A 19,175-nucleotide genomic window follows, 5' to 3' on the forward strand; every position below is an offset into this window, starting at 1 on the left:
GCAATGTTATTATTTTCAAAATTGTTGCCTTCAGCCTGTTTTTTAAAGTAAAAGAGCTCCTTGAGATTCAGATTGTGTGTTGATGTCTCTGCTCCAAGCAGTAACTTTCACATCCATTGAGCAGTTGTAGGAGTGGTTTCATAGAGTGACAGTGTGACAAAGATAAAGCTTCACATTTTCTTACAGATTTCTTGAATTTGGCTGGGGAGAGGAAAGGGAGGCAAATTATTCTCCTGTGCCTCCATTTGCACAGGCTGAGGTAGGTTGGACTTGGCTTCCAGGTGCTCTTGGCCACCAAGCTGTGGATGGGAGCAGCCTGGTGCAACGAGCCCTGGCTCTCTGTGGGTGCCAGGGGAGCTGGGCAGAGCCAGGAGCACAGGAGCTGCTCTGGGGCACGTGAGGAGAGAGGACACCTGTGTTAGACCTGCAGGTTCTGGATCCTTTTATTACTGCTGCTTGCACAACTTTGGTTTCCCGAAGCGCCTCCATTCCAGCTGGTGTCTTAAAGGTAGTATTTTGTGAAAATTCAGCAATAATAGTCTTCCAAAGAGAGTAGACACCCACAGTGCCTCTCACAACAAAAATAAATCATCCTTGTTTTTCAATATCTTGTTAGTGTGCCATTTTGAATTTAAAATTATGCATCAAAGTCAGAGATACTAACAAGGTTTCAGGTGTGATATTTTGTCAGAAAACTCCTACTCAAAATTTACAATTCCATTTATTGTTAGTAGTCGGAGTACAAAAAGAAAGAAATTGATCTGTAAATCCGCTGAGCGTCTTAATGGAAAAGAGATGAGTTTTTATTGATTTAATCACATAAACGAGTATTAGGTATTTCAAAATGATCAAACGGCACTATGAGTATTCAGAGCAGAGAGCTGCTGCACGAAGTCATGTGGTGGAAATCCTATTTTGCACAGGATGGAAACTGCAGCCTTCAGCCAGCCTCAGCAATGAAATATTTGAGCATGTGTGACAGTTTGCTGGGAATATCACCTTCTGCCGAGCCAGGCTGGCCGCCTGCCAGCCCTTTGCCTGCCTCTTGGGGGAGATGGGTGGGCAGGTTGGGCTGGTCTGAGGAGTATTGTGATAAATCACTGCAATAATGTGATTCTTGCCAGGGTATCCATCCTGAAATCCCATGTCCACGTATGCAATGACTACTCCTGAGAGTATCTGGGCTGTGAGAGTGGTCACTGCACATGGAGTGCGTTGCAATGCCAAGACCTGGGTGGTTTTTTTTGTGCTAAGGTTCTCAGGATTATGACATCTGGGCACTAGGAATGGAGTAGTCTATCACTAAATAAATAAATAAATAAATAAATATTTTTCAGTTTTAATTGGCCCCCTTTCAAAGCACAATGTTTGCTTTGTGCACTTCCTTTAAAAATTATGATTTCAATTTATATTTCTCCTGTAACTTTGCAATCTTGGTCATGTTTAGCAATAGAGAATTTTTTACTGTGACAAATATTTGATACAGTTTTCCCCTACTCCTTTTGTAAAACTTCTGTACAGTCCTGTTGCATTAGTAATAGCTTGTGTGCTCTTAATTCAGGGCTTCTCCTCCTTGGTTTTCTCTCAGTTTTAATTTGGTTTCACATTGCAAGAAAGGGTTACTTGTGGTATTCTGCCTACTGAGCTACAGCACATTTCTCTATAATGGCTTCTGATATGTACTAAAAATCCTAGAGGGCTTGACTCCCATATGGCTTCCCCTGCATTAGGAGGCAAATGGGAAGGACTCCTCTTTCTGCTTGGTGCATTTTGTGGAAATGAGCTCTCCCTGCAGCTGGTGGGATTCTTGCCGCAGCTAATGGCTCTGGAAAAGTGAACCATCTGCTGCTCCAGTCAAAGTGCCTGCCTTGCTTCTTCTCCAGCCTATTCCCAGAAGGATAGAGAAAGTCAAGAGCAAACTGTAAATACATAAGTTTCTCATGGGAGGGGTGACATAAACATAAATCACATTTACCTGTCAAACTGGTTCTTTATAAATATTTATGAGTTTAAACTATAGGAGAAATATGAGAACTCCTCAAAGGGTTCAAAGGGCATATGGGGCTGGTATTCTGATATCAGCTCTACTGAGGCATTGCCTATTGAAATTGGATTATGGAAAGATAAAGCATAATTCTGACGTGTTTAAATTAAATGTCTCTGCATTTAAGTCCTTTTGTTTCTTTACACTTTGGGCATATCTTGAACATACTCTTGCAATTTGATATTAAGAGCACTGTAGAATTGTGCTTGTTGTGTTTGCTGGTCTTGTAAAATTGACTTAGAATGCTGATTTCTAATGTTTCCTCATTTTTTCATTTTAATCCTCTCTGGCTTGAACCAGCTGTGGCTGTGGGTTTTAATGATATCACTTTTGTGTAGTGGCTTTCTCTTTGCAAAGTTAAGATGGGAGATTTGTAGGTTGAAGCGACTTGAAAGATAATTCTGGAGGATGAAAAACGTGGATTTTTGTGAGGAAGGACATCTTGGATTTGTATCTACAATTGCCACTGATGCTTTAATTCTCTTTCCTCTTCTTTTAATGGGAGGGCTTTAGCGGAACAAAAATTGGTTAAAATCACAAGAATTAACTGCTTGTAAAGTGTAAAGCAATCTTTAAGTAGCAAAACACCTCGAAGATCAGTGATTCTGTGGAAATCATTGTATTTCATACAAACAGTTCCTTGTTAACTAAGAAAAATGTTTTTCATTATTGATATAGTCACCAACAGTAAGAGAAACCAGCTTTCACTGGGATGTAAATGGGTGAATGGCAATAATCAGGTGGCCAAGAACACATAAATGGTGCTTTCTGAGGCATTGGTGTTTTTTTGGTAACTTTTCAGTTGCCATAACAGGACCACCTTAGACAGTGAGTCCATACATTTTCCCCCCAAATGTATTCAGTGTCTTTTTTATGCTGATTCATCTGGATTGACATTAAAAGCTGTGTGTGTCAGAAGGATGCCACCTCCTCCATATATACATTGTCACTTTGAAGAAAAACAATTTGTTTGATTCTAGCAGAATACTTACTTTTTTTGTGGTAACATAAAGCTAGCATTAAAAATGTGAGTCTATACTATAATTATTTAAAGTGACAGCTGTCTCACCACACATTTCCTTGCTTAAATGAATAACATAAGAAATATTTCCCTTATGTTGGGAAGGATAGGAAAGACCTGGAAATCTGATGCTTTTGATAATACTTAGCTCAATTCTTTTTGCCTAGCTCAGCATATTAAATGACTGTCTGACACTCAGAATTGGAGAGGAAATTTCATTCAAATTACTTCTGCTAGGTATTTCAATATGGCCTTAGGACAAAAGCACTGCTTGGGGGAGAAAAGATCTCCACCTTATCTTCTGAAAATCTCTTTATGACAATAGTCTGTTGGATTGCATGGAAATGTAATGGATATTTTGCTCACTAATGGATGAGTTTTGGGGAGCTTCCAATACACTCTCCATTACAGGATATTTGCACTACTTAAATACAATGAAAGAGGCTGGTCCAGTGAATGGAAGGGAGGTCCTCCTAAACCCCCAAACATTTGTAATGATTCAGACAATCCGCCTGGACTGTTTGTATTTTCTAGTTTATGTGGGATTCTGTGTAAATCATATTTTATGTTGATTTTGAATACTGTTGGCAGATTCCCTCTTGACTAAAACCCAGGGAAAGGGTCTTAGAGGGTTAACATTGAAGTTTTGAGCCTTGAAAGCTTTTTGTTCAGATCGAAACTCTCTTGTATGAACATTTGGCTATTGCCCAGGACAAACCAGTTTTTCAAGTCAAAACCTTTGTGGAGAGGAAATGAAGCAACACACAAATTGCAGACAATTTCATGAATTATTTGGATCCTTCACATGAACGAGACTGCTGAGCATAAAATAATTTTTCACTGGTGTTTTAAGTGAGCTAAATGAAATAGTGGGGTAAGAGACTGGTTTGAGGAGAGTTATGAGGAAAAAGGAGATCCTGAACTTTACAGAGGACGCTCAGATCAGGTCAGTTCTACTGTGGAAAGTAAGAGTAAATCACTGGCACGTGATTGGCCTGGAAATGTGCAGTTCTTGTGTTTAATTGAAGTCGACACATTTGGGTGTTGGAATCCTTACAGAGTCTGTGCATCTGCTTGTTTTGACTGTTTTTTGTCTCTGACAAGCGCATTTTAAATCTGAGTGCCCACCAACCTAAAGCTCTGGGATGGACTTGGAGACGTACGTGGATGTGAGGAACCCCTGCCCATGCCAGGATGTGACTCTTTGCAGGCCCCTCTTCTTTACAGGTGTGAAGTTCTGGTCAGGAGCAGACTAAGAGACATTCTCTGGTGCACCTGGGATTCCTCTTATTTTACTGCCAGCCGGATGTTGACCTTACAAAGAACCATACACCTTAGAGCAGTTTTTTTTTTTTTTTTTAATAAAAATGAGACTTTACTTAAGGAGCTGAGACACACATTGTATGGCATGTCATCTTCTATCACCAGACACCTGCCTGGAGAGAAATTACTTAGTTTTCAGCTGGGTGCTCAACACTTTGGATTGGCCACCATTTTAGTTACTATATTCAGCAAGTAAATATCTTTTCAAACTATAAGGAAAACACCTTTGAAGTGATTTGTTTCTACATTTGTCGCTAATTATCAGGTAATTCCTGAATAGTTTTTCTCCACTCATAGCCCAATTATCTATTTTTCCCTATTATTTTGAGGACTACACATTAAGACCTAATATTGTTCTTTATAATACCTAATTAATGCACCTAATTAATATCTTTATAATACCTAATGTTTTAATTAATACCTAATAGTGTTCTTAGAGTAATTTGCTGATAAAATGAAGCATACTTCTGTAGTGAAATGTCATAGGTTATTCCAGGCCTCTTAAATATTTAGAGTCTGTTTTTGTGTTTTTTGGTTTGTTTTTTATTTTTTTTTCTTGGTTCTATGTCAGCTGAAGGTGGAAGGGTCCAGAGAACTGGGATTCAGAAGGAGGATGCTTAGAAGTCCTGTGCAGGGCAGTCCTTGTGCCAGATATGAAATCCAAGCCACCTGATACCAGTCTCTTTTGTCTATCATTTTAGGCAATGCTATGCAGCAAGTTGGACGTGTTTTGAGATTGTTGGCTTAATCAATCACTATCTTCCCACAAAAATGCCTCAACTGTCATGTTTTATATGAGGACAAAGCTTAGTAACGTACTGAAAATCTAAGCAAGTGTTATACATTAGTATGATGTCTCCCCATATTCATTGCTGCCTGCTGTGTTTACGTAGCACTCAGCACATAATTTCAACTCCTTCAGAATTTACAGAAGATGTGAACGTCACTTGCCGTGCTCTGTTTGATGCTGAAGGAGTTCCTTGTGGTGTCATGCGACCCTGGCAGTGAGCATGTGCCAGAGCAGAGGCTCTCAGTGACGTGAGGTAAAAAATCTTGTGCAGGCACACATGAGAACAGCCTTGCCCTGGATCTTTGTTCTCTGAGGAAGCAGGCTTGGATCCTGCGGTGCCATTTGAAATTACTTATTTCCAGTGCATTGTGTGTTTTCCTGTCCTGTAATTTTTTTCTTTCCAGTCTTGATTGCATGGTAAATTAGGATGTTACAATTAGCAGACCTAATTTAAATTAGGCATGATTGCTATGGAATTTGAATACCTGACTTTCTCTCAGTGTTTGCATTTGTCTTCCTCTGTGTCTTCATTTGTGTACGTTCTGCAATTTTCATGGGTCTCATTTGTTTTCCTGCTGGCCAAGCTGGTTTCAGTCTATGTGCAGAACAGAACTAGGGCAGCAAGAATGCTGGGATTTCACAACTCATGGCTCCCATGGCTCCCTATTTCTTTTACAGAAATAGGCTAATGTTATTTAACAGCCCTATCTTTCCCCACTTTGTCTCACAGAAAATTTGGGCTGTGTTTTCCTGTGCTTGTGAGTTTCTGCTGGAGTTTGTTAGACACCATTTGTAAAAATAATGCACAGATGTTCTTAATTCCTTTAGTTATGAATAAGTATATAAAGTATTCAAAAATCTTTTAGCAGTTTCTTTGCTTGCATTCTGATCCAATTTTACACGAGGTACATTTATTAAATATCTGCTTTTTGAACAGTTGTGTAAATTATGGCTCAGATTTTACTAGGTTTTGGTTTTTTCATTCTTGTATGATTTCTTTTTGTTATCACTGCTACCATCCATTTATTTTTGATACTAATTTTGATATTAATATATTTATACATACTGCTCTCTACCATCTTACTGGAAATTATTTTGATTTTACTTTTTAGCCTTCTTAAGTAGAATAGCTCTTAAAACAAGCACCCTTTCTTGGCAGTGATGAGCTGCTTCACCCTTTGGATGTACTGCTGGTATAAGCTTTAGCTGTCAGCTTGTGACTTCTAATGTTTGTGTTTTTCTTCTGCTCAGTTTTGTGAATGGTTGTTCCAGCTTCAGTCCTCTAAAATTTCAAAACCCTGTGTGTGTGTATCTATTTGTAGTACACATTCGTATAGTTATTAAACGGGAACAGCCATCCTATGTATGAAAAATTGATGGCTGTTGGATAATGAACATTTGGCTCAGCAAGTAGGCTTTACACAAAAGAATGAGGTTTAACATGTAATCAGGCTTGATTGTTCCAGAAACTTCCCCTTGCTGCAGATCTGAGGGCTGCTCTGTGTGCCAGGGCAGGATCTGCACTCGGGGCCTCCCCCTCTTCTCCTGCCCTTGGTGGTTTTGTTGCTCCATTAACAGGAGATGTCTTCTACAGGTGTATTTCCTTATTATTTTAGTAGTCAGCTTATTTGATCTGATGTACACTGCAGTATAGCTATTTAATGTGTTATTGTAAATAATTTTTTCATGTCTTTTCAAGTGTGTTGTTTTTATCCAGGGCAGTGGTTTATTGACAGACCTGTCTGTGTAAATGAGTAAGGACCACATAAACTGAATGCTTTATTTCAACATTGCAATGTAACTCTCTACATGAATTTACACCAGTTTTAGTGGCTACACTGAGCATTTTCAATGTCCACAGAACTTCAGCTCCTGTCTGCCCCCTTCTTTGATGTTTAGAGCCAAATCTCAATCGCCTCTTTTCCCTCTCTGCCATTCTGGGAGTGCATTGATTAGAGAAGTCCCAGGCAGCATTTCCTCTTCCAAAGCTGAAGGGAGCAACCTGAGCCATCTGTATTCTCTCTTTGTATCTGCTGTTTTGAATTAAAGCACCACCTTGGCAAACACATCTCACCTTTGCCTTCTCTGCTCAGCCCTGGTGGAGTCCAGGCAGGCAGAGCATGGCATTTTCCTGTCTAAGCTTAGTCCTGGACAAATGTCAAAAGTTTTGTAGCCTTCCCACTGAGATTACAGTTTTGTTTAGCCCAGATATTTTCCTAATACATCCATTGGACGATTATCAGTCTACCTTACCACACTCATGCTTTGCTATTATTTTTTAGAGATGCTCTTGAGGATTTTTCTCCCATCTTTGTGTGTGTGTGCAAACATGAGCAGCAAACTGTTTTCAGTGCTTCTCTTTGAAGGCCTTTAGAGGCTGAATTTTTGTGTGTACATGTACATACATACTTTAATACTTGCACAGAAAAGTGGTTTTACCCTCTTGAGGAAATGAACCTGTCTTCCTTGGACTGTCTTTTAGAAGTAATCTGTTCTTTTTTTTCAAATTTTATTAAATTGATGCTGATATTTTTCATTTGGTTTTATTTTGTAAGAATCTGCTAAGAGTTGGGAAACATTATTGCTTTAGGAAGGAGAGGGTTTTGGTGATGAAAATAGAAAGCACAATCTCGCCTTCTAAGTTTAGAAGCAAAAGTATAAATTTAAGTGATCGTTGTAAGGTAGGCAGATGGAGACTGATTTTCTGCATCTATGTCATTACCTATTACACCTTGCAACTGGGGATGAATTTGAGAATTGTTTACCTATTCAATGAATATTTTTCTATATATTCAAATTCTGCAAAGTTAAGAAAGGCAAAATGGAATCCCAATAACATAAAATAGCATGATTCTCATAGCAGGTAATGGTTAGGGCAGTGTCTGGGTCAGAAAGATAAGGAGGGATGAGAGTGTTGATGTAGCAGTGGTGCAAAGCATGGTAATATATATTTTGCAGCTTGCCTTGGTTTTTTTGGTATTTTTTAAAAGATGAGATATTTTGGTCCCTTTAGCTTCTGTGTTGAATCCCAAATATCTACAAAGCCTTTCTGTCAAAAGGTATGCAGAACTGAAAAATTCAGGGATGGTGGTTTCACAAAAAGCTGCCTAAAAATGGTGTGGAATTGGTTGCTGATGAAGAACCAGGGACGTGGGGTTATTGTCTATTGTTCTCTTTGTTGTCTGCTCTTCTGGCACATTTGTCCACATGTGGTGCCATGTTCTGTTCAGGATTTTCTGTGCTCTGGTATGCTGGAAGCTGCTTGCCAGGTAAATATGCTGGGTGATGCTTAAGGAGGTTGATGTCGCAGAGCTGAGGATGGCAGTAAGTGAGGCTCATGTGCAAAAAGCAGAGGCACCAGGGGTGGAAGCACAGCCCAGCACTTGTCTGAAAGCCACAGCAGAGATGTAGTCCCAGCTGGGAGGAAAGCACATCACAAGTGTAGCATTCTGCCAAGCAAGCACAAACCCTGGCACTCTTCAGTTGGTCTCCATAGCTGGAGAAGATGAGTCTTACCAACAGAGCAAAACCTTTCCAGTGGAGCTCAGGAAAGCACCTTAAGAATTTGTATTTTTAAAATGTGCAAATAATTTGATTGCAAACATGCTAGTTTTGTTGAGAATGTTGCCACCCTGGTTATTACTCTACTGGTCGGCTGTGGGAAAATCTGTGTTCTATGCAGTAGATGCAACTCCCTGGATAGTCTGGAGATTAATTCTAGAATGGTGTATTGTTAGAATAGATTTAAAATTAGATCAGTAATTAATCCTCATGCTGAGGTTTGGAACCGCAGGTAGCTGGTAATGAGCTAATTTGTAACATTTTTTGATTCTTAAACTAAGAAAATGCTCTGAAACAAAATGAAGAGAACTGATCATGTTGCGTGCTACAAAGCAACCAAATGAGTTTTCTTATTGTTTTATGTAACATTTACATTAAACCTGAAAAACTTTCTTTCCATTTTCAGCTCATTTGCTTTGTTTGCTGGGTGCATCTTTGGGGAGAGTGTTTAGAGTAGGTTTGTTATATTGCACACCTGTATGTAATTGTACACTCCACGGTTAGAGGATTTGAAACAATATAAAATCACTTTGTCATTTCATTCTGGAATTTGTTTGCTTGTATTTTTTGGAGGAAAAGAAATGTGATAAACCAGCTTCCGTGAGAATTGCCAAGTAGAGACTTATTTAAAAAGCAGCTATGCGATGTGAAGCATTTAATAATAGATTTGGAGGAAATGGGAAATGAAAGTATGCAGTTATGCTTAGCATTCATTCAATCAGCCTTTCACACTTTGTGATGTAACTTCATGGCAGTATAATGCATAACACAACTGAAGTAGGAGATAGGAGTGCTTGAGAAGGTTTATTTTATGTTTTTGCCCATTAAATAATGTCTGTATTTGTTTTGAGATCTCTCTTCCATAATCAGAGATTATTTTCTTACTTTTGTTCCTTTATGCTAAAACAGAGATAGGCTTGGAGCGTGTTCAGAATAAAGTGGATTTACGTGGTTGAGAACGGCTGTACCAGTCACTGTAATTTGTTGTGACATCTCATTTTGTTTGGCCTTGCAGAGTTGTTCCTGTGTTGTTAATAATGCAAAAGGTCTGGACTATACAGAGTGGTGTAAGCAGGTGTGCACCAACCTCAAGCATTAGGCAAATTAGACATAAATTTGGGGTTCGCTGGCAATTCCAGCCTTTTCTTTTGTAATTTCTTAGCTTGCAGTGATGCTGCTTCTTCAATTCAAGCTCTAAATGAAGTAGGAGGGCTTGTCTAACATATAGCTTGGTTTAGATGAAAGGAAAATGGCCTTTCATGCAATAAGTTAATTCCTAAGTACAAAGATGTTAATTTTCCTTAAAACAAAAGAACCATCTGCACCCATTTTACTCCTTGCTTTGTGAGTCTTGCATTGCTTGACTCTGTGTTCACCTCAGTTAATGTGCTTGGTAGCAGGCTGAGAGATGTGGTGGCATTGTGGAAAATGATGTTTTACCCCTGTGCACTCTGGATATCTGTACAGAAGTACAACCCACACTTCAAAAGCTGACTGCATCTTTTTCCTCTGTGCTCTTCTTTTTTTGTCCAGTTTATTCTGTCTCATGGGCATCAAAACAATGGGCAGTGCAAATTTGAGTGGAGCCTGGCTTGCTGAACAACTTGCATCTGTTACTATGCTTGTAGTAATTAAATTGTAGGAAATGTTTTGTGGAAGAGGACTCTGCACTCAGGCAGTTGGTTTCCATTGTTGTTTTTATTTAAGTTCCAAAGTTGAATCCTATTTGAAGTTCTTCAGAAAGATGGTGGAAACAGGAATACTGTAATCCAGTCTCAAGATCATGAGAGTTAGGGATTGATCTTATAGAGGAGTGAATGGCAGGTACAGATTGTCCAGAGATGCACTGGATAAAGGCTCCTTACTTGTTTAGTCTGGCCAAATAACCAGGAAGGAATCCAAATTCAGGATGTTTCCTTCCTCCTGGGAATTTAATGACAGAAAATAAAGAGCAGTTTTCCTAGGTGATGTTGGGAAGAAGATAGTTCTGTGTCTGTTGTGGTGGAGACCCTGCCTGCAACCCTTAAGAAGTTGCTTGTTGGACTCGTGCTTCCATCCTTCATATCTTACCCGTGTGTAATTGTTTTTCTTTACAACAAAATAAGTGTTTATTGTAGGAATGTGCAACCCCCCAAACCTACACCATGAATAATAACACTTTTTTCCCCCCAGTTATCCTAGGATGAATAATTCTTAAAGTATTCTTGAATGTGGAAAAAAAAAAGAAATCAGTTGAACCAGATGCTTACTTATCTATTTTAGAGAACTAATTATCCCTGTTGTTGGTAGTGCTAAAGCTTACAAAATTGCTTCCATCTTTGAATTACTATAATTAAGACGATAACTTCCACATCTAGTTAACATTGCTGTGCAGCTGCTGCATTCATTGACATGCAGATTTTGGATTTTGTAAATTTTCTGTCATTGTGAATAAAAATTTTAAATACTTATTTTCATTTCCAAAATGTCTGTTTCTCATAAAGAACTCTTTGTAAAGCAAATCAACTGAAACCAAACTTCTGTAATATCAGAAGGGAATCTGATGAAGTTTGGTTAGGTGATATTACATTTTAGGAAAATATGTAACCACAAATAACTTTAGTAGATATGACTGCTCTGAATTTGGATCCCGATTCATAGGGATTTGAGGTCACTAAATGGAGTGTCAAATCTGGAACAAGTCTGATGTTTGGCTTCTGAAATGCTATTTTGAAAGAAGTTAGTGCAGGAGTTAATCTGGCACTCTGACAACCTGAGGTAGTTCAAGGGATTTTAAAATTAAAATTTTTGGTTGAAGATTGGGCTTGATGATCTTGTAGTTCTTTTCTAATTTTAGTGATTCTGTGACACATCACTAATATTAATAAAATGCATTCATGAATAGTAACCAAAATGTGATTGAAGCTATACTTTTTCCAAGTATCTTATTTCTTCAAGTTGATTTCTGCCCAAGTCAATGAGAAAGCTCATGCAATCAGTGCTATCAGTGTTATCCTGTTTACTTACATACTCCAGCAGTTTCAGCTACGAGAAATTCCTCAAGGCCTATAAATTCAGATGGATTTTGAGAAACTTCCTTATCATTATTCATTTATAATAACCAGCATCCCTATGAAATTGCATGATGGTGGTTGGTTATTTATGTTTACATTGTTTTTTTCTGTGGCCCTCGCTTTCATTACATGGATGCCTCCTGGGCATTAATCAGTTTTGCTCGGTGAGTTGAAGATGTCCCCTGAGTAAACTGCTAAAATAAAGAATCAAATATCGATTCATGCTGAAACTGAGTCATTGATTTCTTTTTCAAACCGAGTAGGCGCAAGAAACAAGGTGCACTTATGTTGCTCATTTCAGAGGCTTGCCCTGGGCTTGGCCGTGGGTGAGGAGGAGGAGGAGGCTGGTTGGGGTGCAGATGAAGAGCTGGGGGCTGCGTGCAGGTCGCAGGTACAATGCCAAAAGTGCTCAGAAATAACTCTGGGCAAGGGTGCTGCCTGGGGGCACATTGCAGTGGGTCCAAAGGCAGTGTCCAGTTACCGGAGCCGTCCGATGTCCTGCGGGGTTCAGTTTCAGGGACGCACTGGGGACACTTCAGTACACGTAACAAATGATATTTTTACTGCAGGCAGAGAAGTTAACTCCAGAAACAGAATAAAAGCTCTATTTCCATAATGATCCAAAGGCATTGTTTCAGCTGTTTCAATGTAAGATATCCATTTTACTATTTAGAATTACACCAAGGTGCTGCTGTGATCTCACAGGTTTCTGGACTCGGGTTTGGCTGTGTGTGTGTTTGACCAGGGAAGGGAGGGCAGCACCTCCAGAGCTCTGCATGGGCTGGAGCTCAGCCCTACAGCTTTGAGCCCTACAGAAACTCTGTGCTTTTAAAATTGCGTTTTGCCTAAGCTGGAAGACCTGGAGGGGATTTGGTCTCTGAAATGATGAAGTGAGATCTGAGAAAAAAAGAGGTTAACAAGACCCATAGCAAATTGTGAGAGAAAAGGAGGTTCAGGGCAGGACTCACCTTGTGTTTAATGAAAGCAGCAAAACTTTGGCTTATAAACAAATAATAATGCTTAAATCTCTGTGGACTGGTTAAAAACTGATTTTTTTTCTAGTTAAAAAGTAAGCTCTAGCCAACCTTCTCCCCTTTTACTTTCTCCTATTACTCCTGTTTTCTTATGTAGATTGAATTAATTTTTGAGCAAGAAAACACACAGCATTGTTTCAAGAGTCCACAAATGGTAATAAATAATAATTAATGCAATTTAAAGGATTAACAACATGATCTCCTCATTATCTTTGGCCTGGTAGCTCACTTTTGAGCCGAGCACTGTCTGTCTGGCTAAAATGAGCCTTCCAGGAAATAATTTTTTTTTTCAGTGGAACTGCTTCTGCCAACACTTAGATTGACTAGTTTGAATTTCTTTGGCACTAAGCCCTGCTTAAAGCCAGCTTTGCTTCCTTCATATTTAGCTGTTCTTTTAGAGGTGCTCAAATGCTGTCACAGTGACTTGTGGGGGGAGAGATCATCCCACTGAACTCTGCTCGTTACCTCCTCCGTTCACCCTTTTTTGTTTTAGTGTCTACCAGAACGTCATCACTCTTGTTCTGCATTTCCTCTTGGATTTCTACATCTCTTAAAAGATTTTTTTCTCTATATGCAGATTTTTCTCTATATTTCTTCCACCAGTAGAGAGTGTGATTGTACTTGTGTATTTTTCTCAACATAGAACATGAATTTGAGAAGTTGGGTGTTGTGTTTTTAGTCTCTGTGTTTAAGTTTTGCCTTATTGCCAACACACATAAGTCATAGCAATGGCTAAACAGACCCAAGTGGTGTTTCTCTTTTGCACATGAGAGATCCAGGAAAATTAAAAGTTATCCAATGCTAAGGGTGCAAAGAGAATAATGTTTTATTCCAAACTTGGGCTAGGCTTTCACTCCAAGCCTTCCCTCCTCTGGGTACATTTGTGTAAACCTGACCTATTTTAAGGGGTCTCAGCTGTGCTTGCTCTCCATCCCCTTAACCCTTTCTCTTTTGGCTCCTTATATTGGCAAAGACAGCAAAGAAAATGGGTTTATAAAACTCTGTTCAATTGGGAAAATGCAGGCAAGCAGTTAAAAAGCTCTGAGGCTCTGAGTTTGGGGCAGTTCACTTCCCCTGTTATTCTGTGGTTTAAATATACCAAGTTTCCATAGTCAGCTCCAGACATTGCTGTGGTAAAATGTGCTTTAGGAACTCTCTTTAGCAAAGAGATAAAATTGTAGAGAATGGAGCTCTGTTTTCTCACTGTACTAGTGGTTTTTATTGAGCAAGATCTTAAATTCTTACACTATATTTGATACTAAAATACCCAGGATTTTTTTTATTTCTTACATAGTAATATATATTACATTAGAATATTCAGGAATTTCACGATTCAAGAAAGATTTTGTGCTAATGTAAACAATGATTATCTGGTATTAATGTTGGAATTGAATATTCTGGGGTTTTTTCAGCAGTTACTGGAATAGTGTAACTGAAAACATGTTTAAAATATCTGTGAACTGGGATTTTAAGCTTCTTAAAATCGGGCTGTTAGTTTTTCCATGAGATGTGCACAATGGCAATCAGTTTTTGGATGGACTGTTGTTGAATAATACATGAATGTAAATGGAGATTGTATGGAATCAGTTGGATAATTCTGAGGAATGCTTTAAGTACACTAAAGAGCCTGAATAGCAGTTAATGGTGCTTCAACTTTATTACTGTTTATTATAGTTGGCAGTTCAGTTGTATTTTTTTCTGCATCAAGTTCTCTAGTTTCCTATAGAACAGCAATAAAATAAGCTTACAAATAATAATAGTCAGATGCACTGTATCCTGTGGCAGCAAAATACTTTTGCATTAAATTGTAGCTCTTGGCAGGCCGAGTGTGTTTATTGTTGGGCAGCTCCAGCAGATCAGTCAGTGCACCAAGGACCTGGCAGGCGTCAGCATTTGGGGTCTGCAAGCAAAGAGGCTTTTCCTGTGCCTGGGGAACCCAGTGTGGAGCTTCACAGGGCACCCCTGGAGCGGGGCCAGAGAGCTCCTTCCTCAGCCTTTGCTCAGCTTTCCCTGCTCCTGGCTGTTCTCCCACCCCCATCAGCCCCAGTGGGATTCTAGGGACCTGTTTTGGGAACTGCTGAAGTGAGCGGGAATGTTTGTGCCATGGGGGAAGCAAGCTGGAGGCACAGAAGATGGATGTATGTAGCTGTGGTGCTGGGTCAGTTCTAAGATTTTGCTGGCAATTTCATTTCTTCTGTTTAAACAGCAGGAGAAGTGGCAATCACAAAGGGATTTAACTATCTAACTGCTCTTCTTCACAGATCCCATGATTTAAAAATGTTTCCCTCACCCACTGTGATTCCTTTTGTCATCTTCAGAGCTAAATGTTTGCTACCAGCAGTCACGAGCTGGGAAGCAAATGGAGGAACACATCCTTCTCTTCTCTTGGCTCAGCTTTCCCAACAGGGAAAAAATAAATCTGAACTGTCCCATAAGAAGTGTCACTTTCCTTGCTGGAGCAAAGTCAGGGCAATGAGTGGAGTTGATGTGGTGGAGGCGTGTCTGAAACTTGCTTTGCAGAGTATTCCATCAGTATTGCCGCATGTGTTCACAAAGAGTTTTGAATCCCAGGCTTTAAGTTTGAGTAGTAAACTCTCTCATCTGCTGGGTTGTGCTAACACTTTGCTCTGTAATTTTAACTCTGCCCTAAGGAATATGCTCTAGTTTCTTATAACCAAGCCAATAATTGTAACGGATTTATTTGCTATGTTGGGTATTGGTAAGAGTATCCACAGCACTCTGGGCTATATTACATTGTTTTTTGTGTGAGTTGTAAAGCATGAGTAGCACATATTCTGTGAATCAGGAATAAATTACCAGCTATCTCTAGCGGCCTATGCAACAAATGCTTCCAGAGTGTTGAAACACTTGCTGCTGACAAAGTACCTTTGTTCCCTGTACATTTCCTTCTTTGCAGGATCATTACTGAGGTCAAGAGTATGAGAAAATCCCACCCTAAATACTGAGAGATTCTGCAGGACCTGCCTTGAGGTGCTGTTGTCCATCTGACCATGCCTAATGGTTGGTTTCTTTTTCTTTTATTTCTTTCAGCTGTCGGACAAGCAACAGGAAGAGTTTGATTGTAACATCCAGCACATCTCCAACTCTCCCACGGCCACATTCCCCTCTTCATGGACACACAGGTAACTCCCTAGGACTGCTCCACCTGGGAAGCACCAGCAGTCACTCACTGCAGTGATACTCAGCATCAGTATGCCCTATGGAAATTACTCTGTCTGTCGTTTTCCGCCTTCTCTGACTTGTAAGAGGGTCCTTATAATTTTAAAATACATGTTTTATGTTCTGCACTTTCCATATCCACCCTCCACTCTTCCTGGGGGATTCAATCCTCTTACATCCTGCAAAACAGCCTGAGATGGAAAACGAAGCCAAATAAAATTAGATAAATGCATTTCAGTAAATCTCTTGTTCTGAGTCTCTGAGCATGGTTAATTTGTGCCAGTGATTTAACTGCAGTTCTCATGAGGAGGAACATCCTGCCTGTTTCCACGTGCCTCTGGCAGCCTGGCAGCTGTGCAGTGTGCCATCTTACGGTCTCTGTCTGCTCCTCATAGCAGCATGAGGTGTTTGGGAGTTCTATTTCTTTTTGACACTGCTCCCAATTTTACCATGGCAGCAGCTGGGAAATGCTCATTTCAGAGCACATGGACAGGGGCTTGTTAGTCATTGAAGTGAAGTGTGTGGAGATGTTCTTCCAACAGAAAAAGAGAGAATAATTCTTCAGAAGGGGTCACGCATGCAGATTCAACAGCTTGCCTGAACAGCATGTTCCCTTGTTTTTATTGCTGAGGGAGGTAGATGGTGTGTGACAATTTTGGTTTTGCTGTTTCAAAATGCCAGAGAGGATGACTGGGCTCCAGGTAGGTCCCTGATGGGCACCAGTCAGTAGCAGGAAACAGCTGGAAGGTTTGTGGCACATCACCCACAGCGCAGCCTCTCTGCAAACGCGTCAGTGCTGCGTGTGAGACAGGGAATGTTGTTTTCATTGTAGTCACACTGCCTTCCTCCTACATGGCGGTATGTTCTGTAAATGCTTTCTGGAGACTGAAACTGAGGCAGTGCTGAGAAAGAACAGCAAACTGATGGGAGCTCAGCTAGAAGGAGCCATCTGCTTCTGTTTGCAGAGCTTTGCATCCCAAAAGGTGATATCCAGCCTGTTGAAAGGAAAAGGAAGGCTGAAGTTATTGTTCAGGGATGCCCATAAAAGCCTCACTCACTCTTAAGTTTTCGTAAAAATCTACCACATTTTCTTGGGATGCTATAAAAGGTCCAGTCATGGAAAGCTAGGAAGATGCTTTAAGTACATTGTTATTCTAAAATGACCCATGATTTTCAAATTAAAATGTTAACAAAATCTTACAGATGGTATATTAAAACAGTTTTCTGCTTCAGAATTTGATAGAAAGTGCAGGGTCAAAAATGTGTACAGGACCATTTCCTTCCACTTCAAACTCCCTTGTTGCTGTTGTGTGGTTATGGTGGCAATAATTTTGTAAAATTTAGTTTAAACAAGGCATTTTTCTTGGTAGAGTTTCACCATTTAGCTACATTGTGCTTTTTGCTTTGAATTCATATACATATATAGGTAGTTGGTTTCACTAAATTCTCAATTAGCTCCATAAGACTTTTAACAGAGAAAAATAAATACCTCGGAGATTGCAACAGGATATTGACATGATCATTGGTCAGAAAGCAAATGTAGAAATGTTCATAATAGAAACATGTATATTGTATTTTCTTTTGATTTGCTTTTCTCCTCTACTTAAAAATTTAAATTTTTTTCTGGTGGTTTTGGTGCTGTTTCAGGCTTTATAAGCTTATAATTTATTAAAAGTATGTGAGTGTCTTCTGAAAGGAAGAGTAACTACTCAGTGGTGTGCCACCTTACTTTAGCAGTAATTTTCAAATATTTCCTTTTTTTCCCTACTGTTGCATATGGGATTTAAAATTATTAATTGAAAGAGCATCCTTTGCTACCTGCAAGAGTAGCCAGTACTGCAAAGGAAGATAAATTTATTTAATTTGGGTTCTCTGCCAGTACTATATTTAGGAGTCTTCCCTGGGAAAAAAATAATTTATTCAAGAGACAAAAGTAGATGAAATTTAGAGTAGAGTCACAAATATTTTCTTAAGAAATATCATATATGAGGAGTGAATTTGAGAACAGGCTGTGATATTTGTTTAGTATTTGAACAGAATCTGTCAGTCTGTTTGTTCAGGCACACGCAGTGATAAGTTACTAAGAAATGCTGGGGCCTCTCCCCGGCCTCTTTTGTCTTGAACTTTTCTCTTGTCTTCTTAATGCCCATTCTGAGCCTCTGCTACAAATCAAAGGAACAGCAAGCATGCAGAGAAACCAGAGAGGCTTTCTAAATGTTTCTGTTCAGAAACCATACTAAAATAAATTCCTAAAATACTAAAACAAATACACTAAAATACAAATCACTAAATACACGAAATAAATAAATGGCAGTAATGTCAGGGGTTACTCTGCTGTACATGATGTAAAAGTCAGTGGGTGAGGTCTAGGAGAGTTCTTTCTGTCAGGCAAACCTGGCTCCTCATGAGCACTGGTCCAGGCAGAGGCACTTACTGTCCAAACAGCATCCCAACAAGATGCCAGGCAACTCCCATGTCCTAGAAAATTTAGAAGAAAAGTGTTACTTAAAGAGCTCTGAACATTTGAGAAAGAAGTACATCCAAACATTTGAACCCATGAAATCACTTCTGAATCAAGAGCACTTAAGTGTGCTAGTTCAGTTTTCAGACTGTGTGAAACAGCATTTCCAGAATGAGCTGGTACTTTGGCATAAAGAGCTACAGCTCATGGGGAGGTCACTCTGCTGGTTTAGTCTCCCAAACTTGTAGTGGCCATTTTTAGGAATGCAAGTTTGAAAATTTTGCCTTTATTCTAAATTCTTTTTGTTTTAAAATGAGAGAGGGAAGTAAAGAGGTACACATGTGTGCTCATTTTTTTTCTCTTTCTTTGAATCCATTTTTTAAAATCTGAAAATTACAAAGAGGTTACACCGTAAGGATCATAACTAAATTGCCATAGATTATATTTTAAATCAAAATTCTTAAAATCAAAGTTACATTGTAATTTAGTAGTAAAGAGATCAGTAATTACAGCTGGGAAATTGAAACTCTGGCTATTTTGAAATTTACTTTCCACAGCTCTAAGTTACCCAGGTTGCTCTCTGGCTTCCAGTGGGGGCACCTGTCCCTGCTGGGACCTTTGCCCTGCTCCCATCTGCAATGGCACATGGAGGGAGCTGCTCACAGGCAGCACTGTGAATTAAATGATTCTGCTATTACTGCAAGTTCA

At 39.4% G+C, this 19,175-nt stretch overlaps 1 protein-coding gene across 5 annotated transcripts in view; it reads left to right on the plus strand.

Annotated features, from left to right (window-relative positions):
- The window catches only part of MAST2 (microtubule associated serine/threonine kinase 2), a 187,161-nt gene that overhangs the window by 105,502 nt on the left and 62,484 nt on the right, over nucleotides 1–19,175 (plus strand). For all 5 annotated transcript variants that reach the window (XM_058029787.1, XM_058029788.1, XM_058029789.1 and 2 more), the window contains one exon: nucleotides 15,878–15,969. In XM_058029787.1, the coding sequence (XP_057885770.1) occupies nucleotides 15,878–15,969 (92 nt within the window). The remainder of the gene's footprint in view (nucleotides 1–15,877; nucleotides 15,970–19,175) is intronic.

Source organism: Melospiza georgiana, chromosome 9 (assembly GCF_028018845.1).
Source record: "Melospiza georgiana isolate bMelGeo1 chromosome 9, bMelGeo1.pri, whole genome shotgun sequence".
Lineage (NCBI taxonomy): Eukaryota > Metazoa > Chordata > Aves > Passeriformes > Passerellidae > Melospiza > Melospiza georgiana.